This window comes from Mya arenaria, chromosome 2 (genome assembly GCF_026914265.1).
Source record: "Mya arenaria isolate MELC-2E11 chromosome 2, ASM2691426v1".
Taxonomy (NCBI): domain Eukaryota; kingdom Metazoa; phylum Mollusca; class Bivalvia; order Myida; family Myidae; genus Mya; species Mya arenaria.
In genome coordinates, this window is record NC_069123.1 from 24,473,068 (window position 1) to 24,482,497 (window position 9,430).

Consider the following 9,430-nt stretch of genomic DNA (forward strand, 5'->3'; position numbering starts at 1 on the left):
GATTTTCTCTAGATTTTTTTATATTCTAGAGTTTCACTAGATTTTCTCTAGATTTTTTTAAAAAACAGAATTGTAATTGTATTTAGCGCATTTTGGAATGGCCCCAAAAACACTGAGAATCTGGTGTTCTTTTTGTGAAAAACATGGAAATAGACATGTTTTATGTGGTAAAATAGCGTTAAACGTCAAAAAAATACACTCATCTCAAATTTCGGGCTCCAAGTTTGGTGATAAGTGGTTGTACGTTTAACCAAATTTAGGGAGCGGGCTCTGTAAATATAGCTTTTGCCAATTCAAGGGTTATAACTCTGCAGTGACAAAGGTGACTGTGACTCTTGTTTTAGTTTATTATCACATTGAACACAAAATGTTCTATATCTGACGCCTGTAATTTTTTGGTGCAATTTACTGCCTTCTAAAGGCTGTTTCCCCTTGCGAAAAACTGTCCACTTTTCCCAAAATTTTATATTTTTTTCCCAATTTGATAAACGCAGATCACATTTAAGAATAAAAAAGCAATGAATTTCTTGAAATATAAACAAAATATTGACAAGACTTACTCTTTCACAGCATAATGTATGCATAAAAAGTAAAGAAATGTATATTTGCCATTATATTAGCTATTTTGGCCTGATTTTGTATTTTTCCCAAAGTCGACTATTTTTCCCAATTTGCAAGGCACATGCAGGCTGTAAAAATAATTCAAAAAAAAAATCACTGGACGCCATAAAATATGAGTGAGTCTTGTATTAACATTTTGTTAGTTTAATAATATTTTATTGTTCTCTTGTGTTAACATCATGAAATACTAATTATACATACACTTACAAACAAATGACACAAAATGAACAAATGGGGTGGGCTACAAGTTGTAACAACATTACTTGTAGCTCAAACCATTTGTTTTTTGTGAGATTTGTTTGTTAGTGTAACATTTCGTTAATCCAGGGATGGTGCAGTTTGCACAGAAAAACCAAATAGAACACACACACATGTATATATATATGTTTAATAATACTTTAATATCACACATATAACAAGAGAAGCACCCTAACCAATATATATACATTTATATATAATAACAATATAATATAATTATGTACAAACAATGATACTTTCACAAAAAAGATCAAGTGAATCACCCCAACCCGCAAGCCCCACAAGCCTGCAAGTTCAGTTGTACATAATGGCTATAGACTTTCGTTTAAATTCATTCCATCGTGCATCCCAATGAACGGGTACCAACAAGCTTAAAAAACAAAACTGAACACAACACGTATTTGTACGGTTATGTAGAATACAACACTGAACAACTAAACTTTAAATAATCGCCGTTCTTGTATGCAAGTATTTCAAGTCCGAGTCCTCGTATTAAAGAGAAAGTACATGTATGAACAAGGAAAACACTTGTGGAGTGAAAATACATGTATTTAAGGAAGATAAAGAAAGACGATCCACATTTATATATTACTAAAGTATGTACTAGATAAGCGGATATTTATCACAGCAAATATCGTCGGATACCCACAGTACGTGCTAAGCGTAACGGAAGGGATCGCCGCCATAGGTTTCCGACGATGCACGGGAAATGGTTACACGTGTTATTTCCATATCAAACTACTATTCATTAATGTTTGATTGGTCACCTGCGAACACATTTCATAATTCATCTTTTAATTTTTCCTTTCGAGTAGGTTGTCTTTTTGTCGCAGACTTTTTGGTATCTTTCTCAATCTTTGATTTGACGCTCGCACTATCTTTCGATTTCTTAGCTGTCGTCTGCTTGTTTGCCGTATTCTGTGCAGACCTGTTGTCACGTGGCTGGCACGTGCAAGCCTTCTGCTGGGCCTCGCGGTATGAACCGCATCCGAACGTGTTCGCGCCACTGTACATAATGTCAGACGCTGCCTTGCAGTCTGAAACGAAAAACTCATTACAAAAAGTTAAAGATCTGAATCCACTAGCGGAATCAGAAGGAGGTGCTGCCGGCGAACCCCAAAAAATCACCCAAGGTTACTTTTTATGTCACTATCGGAGAAAAAAGTAAAAAAAAATGCTCAAAATGCACCATTCCGGACTTGAATTGTTATTTTTTAAGGAGAACCTCCACCACCATGCGAACATTTTGAACCATATAAATTTTGGTCCTGAAGGAGGGGCGTATGTCAACAGTTGCACCCCTTAGTTACGCCTCCTCTAGCGACAATTTTTGGATCCGCCCCTGGAATCAGTTATATAGCAGACAGATGTGAACTATAATTATCATGCTAGAAGCTCAGAAAGTCCCATTTCGAGGAGAATGAATCTATGTTTTGGAACGGGTTTTACCAAAGCAACATGTAACTAGGGTCCAATGAAAATGTCGCAGAAGGTCAAGGAACGTATCAGTGTTTGTCAGGAACGTATCAGTGTTTGTCAGGAACGTATCAGTGTATGTCATGCTCACGGTATATCGGACAGACGATAGATGTGTGTGCGTGCGTGCGCGTGTGTGTAATACAATTGAGCACCACTGTCACATTAGTGGTATACCAATAACCAAGGTACCAGTCAAACTAGTAACAATATATGCAGTACGATATCATCTACGGTACAGACAATGCTAACCTTTAAAGGAAATTTTCCCCGTTTTTCTGAGACCCTTGCAGGAGTCGTAAAGGCACTCTTTGAACTTTTTATCGCACGTGGCCCGGTCATTGTTGCACGTGTCATAACACTTATCGTGCACGTCACAACATTTCGTCCCACCGGGTATCTCGTCAACGTCAATCTGTAAAAAAAGTATAACGGCATATAACACACAGTTTCGCCTTCGTGAACATGCGTTGCTTCAAGTGCGCTTAATAAACATTTAGGCCGACTGTTCGGATATTTGTTTAAGCTCACTAAAGGTACTAAGAGTAAACTAGTCTATGATTGCTCAAGACATGTATTTTAAGGGACTCGCTCATGTTTTTGTAAATTGCACTTTTTTGTATGACGAAATAAAGTGTGGCAAATCAATATAGGAGAGACAAAACTAAGATACAAAAAGCTGGAATGTTTTTGAAGGGTCACAATTTTCATTAGCGTTAATAACGCTCATGTTCACGTAATTTCGGCTTTGCTGTTGTGATACCCATCACTTTTATATAAGTCCTGGTTGTGGTGAAAGCGTCGACTTTTTTCTTGACTCTACGGGCGACCCAATAAAACCAAACTACTTTTTTATACTATAATTCTTTTTTTTTCTGCAATTTCGATATTAATGAGCAAAATAAGTGTTTTTCAGATGCATTTTTAATACACCTTTTATGTACCTGGAAAACTATTTTCGGGTCCAAAACCTTAGCGAGTCCCTTTAAATTAAAAAAGTACAACTGAAACCAAGGGCGGGCCCAGGATTAGACATAAGAGGGGGCCTAAGTAAGGGGGCATAACATTTTGACTTGCACCACTCCCTCAGAACCGAAAATTGTTTTGTTTAAAGTGTTGGCAGGGGAGAGTCCACCAAGATTAAAAAAATATATACTTTTTTCACCTATGTTGAAATAAAAAGTAAACTTGGACGATTTAAGAGCCCCAGTTATCTTAAATATTAATGAAAATGAATACTGCATATCAGATTTGTGTCCATGAACTTTTTATGTCCGGTTGCTTAACTAAACTGAGGTATTATGGCTTTGTTATTTTCCGTAAGTTTTTGTATTATAAGCCTAGAATGGATGAAACTTGAAGTTCTAAACAATCGGCCTAAAAAGGTTGCGTAGGAGTATAGATTTGTGTTTTTCCCGTTGAGATTGAAGAATTCTGCGTATCCCACTGAGGCAATTTCAGCCGAGGCAATGAAAACTGACAATTTCCACGCGGAGCGCGTGTTGTATAATTCGAATCACAAAGGCATTTTGGTGCAGTCACGGACTGATTTGTACCATTTGTCAAGGACACCCGTCAATGTGTAGAGTGAGTGTAGGTGAAAATCGTTGTTATTTATCCGCACTGGTTGTGTTCAATAACCAACTTAGATCTAACTGAAGTTTAAGAGGTCCGTGATTGAATACAACGTCATCATTAAATGAGAATTATTGAATGGATGAAAAAAAATACATAACGCTTTCCAATATGGCATCAATAATCTTAAAAGTTGCAAAGGTTCCTTCAACAGAACACATTTGAATATCAAACTACTACTGCTTGAAAAACAACTTAGCGAAACTTGCGCGCAAATCAGTCATAAACAACAAAAAAAAACGAAAATGTACCGCCCAGCAGCGCAACCCAATGAGCTTCGTTTTTCACGGCACCGTTTTTGTGATTATTTTTTGTTAATTATACAAATACGATTTAAGAAAAGTCAATGTATGGATGCTTTGAGGGTATGAGCCCGCCCTTCTGAGCATACGTTGACGCCAAATCGCTGCGGCGGCGGCATACATTATGTTTAGTGGACGTGTGAAGCAAACAGCAAGCTTTAAAGATGTTGCACTTTATTTGAAATCCACTTGATTGATTGAGACGAACTGGATTAATTGAGACGAAGGAAGGCCTCGCTCATTTAATGCTACGTTCAATTTCAAAGTAGTAAAACTGACCTGAATTCCGTACGAGCCGCATCCATTTGACGAAGGTCGGTGGCCTGGTCGAGGTTTAGGTACATCTCCTATAAATTTCCATAAAGTTTCATCAGAATTGGTTACTCGTTACTTTTAACAGGTTGTTTTGAAAGACTTTGATATGGTTAAGTTAATCAGAGTAAGTTCAAGAATGAAACAAAAGACAGGTGAAAATGTAGTGGTTATCTCTGATATCTGGGACCAATAACAAATCAGACTCCTAGCTGATATTTATATAATTTGAATATCATAATTATTTCATGTCAAATCTATACGCTTTCACAGACGGAAAGGCACGGACTTGAAATGATTTTAAGTCCCCCACACCCCTAAATATAAACTAGTACCAGAACAATCTAATGTTACAGATGGAACTCTAATGCGATTTTTAGTTTATTTAATTTGGCATCAACTCACATATTTTGCTTTATACAGATACATACATTATAAATGTGTGATAAATACATGAAAACGTGCAAAGATTTTTTAAGCCCCCGCCTTACCATTGGGACAGGTGAATTTGCACTCAGCCTTGCCCCCTAGAAGACTGGAAAGGGCATCTAGCGCGTCCCCAACATCCGAATCCTCCCCACCCACATTCTTCTCTCCACCCGCTTTACCACTACCCTTCTTGTCCAGGTCTACATCCTCATCCCGATCTATTGCAGCCAATACGCGATCTATCTCTTGCAGTTTCGAGTCAATGTCAAGTTTATCAAGATCGGCGAAAAAGTCACACAACACAAGCACTGCCAATTGAAGAACCAACGTTAAAGTTATATGGTGTTTCATTTCCAAAAATTGCACAGTAATACAATTACAGGTACACGGAGTAAGTCCAGAAATAAAAGGATTGTCTACGATAATAAAATATATAGATTGGCAATATGTCAGTGGTTTTGTAGAATATACAAAGTAACGTTAACTTTATCTACATGCTGGTATGACAAAAATCCTGCCGATTATTAAGTAGTAACTATTTATATAAAGCACAATTTCTCAAGTCACTCGCCATTTGTTTACATTCGCGATCAAACCAGGAAGTGAGTATATAGACGCTTGAAATGATATAAGGAATACCATATAGAGCGGTCCAGTGCTGCTAGGAGAGGTAGATTTCCAATATATCTACGTATACGACTTCTATTGGTTTAACAGGGATTGTTTATGTTTATATTGTCTTCTGTGGCCACGTTTAATCTTGATCCAGGTGCAAATCCAAATCGATGATAAATGAGTAAAATGTCCGTAAACTGTTTAGAGCAATGGAAATACAACAATTAAAGAATAAATACACACACTTATACACTTTCTCCTGGCTCATTGGAGTGTTTTCTTTGTTTACGTCTATTAAAGCTGCATTTTCACAGATTGAACGTTTTGACAACTTTTTTTTTTATTTTTTGTTTTGCTTTGCGGAAATCCATGGAAACCAGTTATATAAGACTGCTGACAAAAAATTAGATGACAGATTTTTATATTTAAGTTCAAAAATTGATGGTTTATGCAATTTTCTTAAACGTTAGTATCGGTTTAAGCCATAAAACATTAATTTTCGAACGGAAATATGAAAATTATGTATTTGAGACATCTTTTCTTTAACATTTCTTGGGCCGATTGCTCAGATCTTTGTAAAAGTTAACAACTTTGTTAACGGCATCGTCGTTAGCTTCCAAAGGTAAACTATTGTATTATGTGCTGATATATTTAGATTAAACAAGCATAGCTGAATCAGTTGTCTTAATATGTCTGAAAAGTAACCCAAATGACATTGTATGTCAATGAAATTTTTAGAGTATTAAAGATTTGAAATTAAATAACGATCCCGTTAAAACAACATTGTTTACTTTAACAATATTATGAACATTCAGGCCCTAATATAACACTAAAAGCCAATTTCATAATTGAAGAGAAATTTGTCAACATTACAGAATATATAGACTTGCTTTTGAACCAAGTTATCTATTTTCGTTGCCATTATTTTGCTAATCCTAACCCTGTATCTGACAAGAAGGTTAATAAAGAGTTCAAAAGGCCAATTGCAACCAGTCATATAATTCTTTATTCAGACATTGTTGTAAATATTCTATAAAACGTTGCTTGAAAATACAAATAATATGGTCTTCGTTTGTCTGTGAATCATCTCAAGATATATGATAAGGACCATATCGAGTGAGAAGAGTCTATACATTACTAAACCAGTTTGATTTGTCATTATCAAAATCTAACATATATCATTCTTATCAATGACCGATTGAATAACTTACTTCAGTTTACGTCAGTATGTTAAGATGAGTACGTATTTATTTATATGTAAAGGGTATCTACCCAATTTACCAAACACAGCAGCGTTTGATTCTCTATTATAGTTTTGAAAAATCTCAAATGTATCCTTTCCAACTGTGTAGGTTTTGTTAATCCCTATACTTCACATCCGTATGTAATTATTGATGAAACAAAGGCATCAAATAACTGCAATGGTAACATAGGTTAACATTCATACATTTTAAATTTGACAACAACGTTTCCAGTGCTTTTAAACCTTTTTACAGAGTTTGGGTATTTACGTTTAATATTACCAGTGTAATTCAATGTAACACCTAAATAGTAAAAATCATCAACAATATCCACTTGTTAATTTTCATATACCCAGTTCTCGTTTCGTTTTAAATCACCACTTGCAAAACACTACTCTTTTTACTTTAGCAATGTTTACCTATTTACCCCAGCTATTACAGTAATTATGTAGTTTATCTAGTGGTATTTGCAAAAATATCTTGTTGGTTTATCAAGCACAACCATATCATCGGCAAATACTAATAAAATTAAACATATATTCTCACAGACAGAGTCAGAGGTCGTGCAAAAATTCTGAATCAAAAACGAATCGTATTGTCACCTGCTATTGTTGCCGTGTGTCCGTGTGTCTGTCGCCAATTAAAATCAACGGCACGAGCCTTACTGGTATTAAAAGGCTTCTAATTGGCGTCAGAAGGGAACGTGCCAATTAACGCGTGTCAATTAACGACTGTCATCCCACGGAAATACTTACCACGTGTGGATGTTTATTTATAATTAGGCTTAGCAGTATATAATTTAAGCAAATCGTCCTAGAAACATCATTCATTCAAGCATTATCTCTACGATCAGAAACAACTAGCATTAATGAATCAATACAAATTGCATATTATAGATCATATTAAGATAATATTTTATATTTTTATATGCGAATAAATTTTCTTTCCGAAGTAAAGGTATGTCCAATTTTCACATGCTTTTAAACATGATGCAAACATAACATATTTCATTTTCTTGTTCATTTTTCTTATTTTTGTTTTACATTTTTCCACAGCTATAGTAATTGTTTCGTTTTAACCACTCACACAATCATAATGTTATGTTTCTTAAACACATACATAGAACATCAAATCATAAATTTTAATAATTTATAATTTCAGATGCAGCTCATAGAGGTCGAGGTCGTGATTGACGGTGTCGTTGTTAAGGTATCCGCTACCAAGGGGACCACGTGCCGTGACCTCATTAACATGGCCACTTGTGCGGGAAAGGACCAGTGCGCCGTGTTCGAGTCAAGCCAAGGTGTTGAGCGGGTGATATCGTCTGATACAAAGGTCCTGAAGCTGATTCGATCCTGGGGCGCCCACGGTGGACGCTACACGCTCGTGGTCAGACCGGTCGACAAGTTCACATCCAAGATGGCTTCCATATCACGCGCCAAGAGGAAGCTTCAGCGACTGAGGTCTGCCATCTGGAGACACGAGCTTCCCGCCAACAAGAAAATGCAGACGACAATCAACGAAAACTTGGACTCTGATGTCCAGAAGTCATACAATAAGAACATCAGTGTAACACGAATTCCCCCTAGTGGTGTGAGTGGTAAACTGGACATTATGAAGCGGTTCATCCGAGATACAGAGATATTCCACGCCGCCGACGTAGATTACAGGACCATAGCCCTTCCAGCCAGGACATGTGGTGATGGTATGGACTTCAGTGAACTACCGCCGAGGACATTCGGCGATGGTATGGACAGTGATTGCGGGGACGAGCTCTGGGATGCTACGTGTGTTGGACGTTGTGACATGGACGCTGCCTTCATATCCGAAGAAAGTAGTTTCACTGACGTCAGCAAGCTTAACAAGTCAGTCCTCCACGGCGACGAATTGGTGTCAGAATCTGAGAGTGCATTTAGTGACTGTAGCAGCGCGTGTGACTTGGAACGTAACGTGTACGACGGAGGTGAAGTCACCAGCGGCACGTTGTCGCTTCTGAGGGCCATGTTCAGTGAAGACGACCTTGCGGCGTGCGCTGACGACGCGGCGCTCGAGAGTTTCATGAACACTGTGATCGAAACAGAGGGTCACAGTGACGAGGGTCTTGGCTCTATCGGGAGCGATGTTCTTGTTTGACAATTCCATTGTTATTGATCAATGTTGTTACATTTATTTATTTATTTAAATGAGTTTTAGCTCATATTTTGCCATACAATTTGTGTCAAATTGATAAAAAATGTGCTATTAAAACTGTGTATAATAAATGTTTGCTTATTGTATTTCTAGTATTACATTGCGACTACCCCACACGCCGTCTTGACACAGGCTATCATGTTATTATGAATTATAGGATAAAACATTACCTTCGGATATCGTTATTATTCTAAGGACGCAGTACTTTTTCAAGCTGCCACATACATTGTAAAAACCTGTCAACGGCTTCGACAGTGGGGGCGTTGTGTAAATGGAGGTCGTGATGTCGCCAGATTAAGTGTCCTCTCCGCTTCTCAAAACCTTATGGGGCATCCTTCGCGACCAAATTAA

At 37.2% G+C, this 9,430-nt stretch overlaps 1 protein-coding gene across 1 annotated transcript; it reads right to left on the bottom strand.

Annotated features, from left to right (window-relative positions):
• Positions 1 to 991: 991 nt before the first annotated feature.
• Positions 992 to 5,650, bottom strand: LOC128246469 (group XIIB secretory phospholipase A2-like protein). Its single transcript, XM_052964691.1, has 4 exons — positions 5,096 to 5,650; positions 4,572 to 4,639; positions 2,608 to 2,770; positions 992 to 1,916 (listed from the first exon to the last, which is right to left on the bottom strand). The coding sequence occupies exons 1-4, from the start codon at positions 5,382 to 5,384 to the stop codon at positions 1,660 to 1,662; spliced, it is 777 nt and encodes a 258-aa protein (XP_052820651.1). The 5' UTR covers positions 5,385 to 5,650; the 3' UTR covers positions 992 to 1,659.
• Positions 5,651 to 9,430: the final 3,780 nt, after the last annotated feature.

Coding starts and splice junctions, on each gene's coding strand:
- LOC128246469 (XM_052964691.1), bottom strand. CDS start 5,384: ATGAAACACCATATAACTTTAACGTTGGTTCTTCAATTGGCAGTGCTT. Junction 4,640..5,095: donor CAAATTCACCTGTCCCAATG/GTAAGGCGGGGG, acceptor GGAAATTTATAG/GAGATGTACCTAAACCTCGA. Junction 1,917..2,607: donor GGGGAAAATTTCCTTTAAAG/GTTAGCATTGTC, acceptor TTTTCGTTTCAG/ACTGCAAGGCAGCGTCTGAC.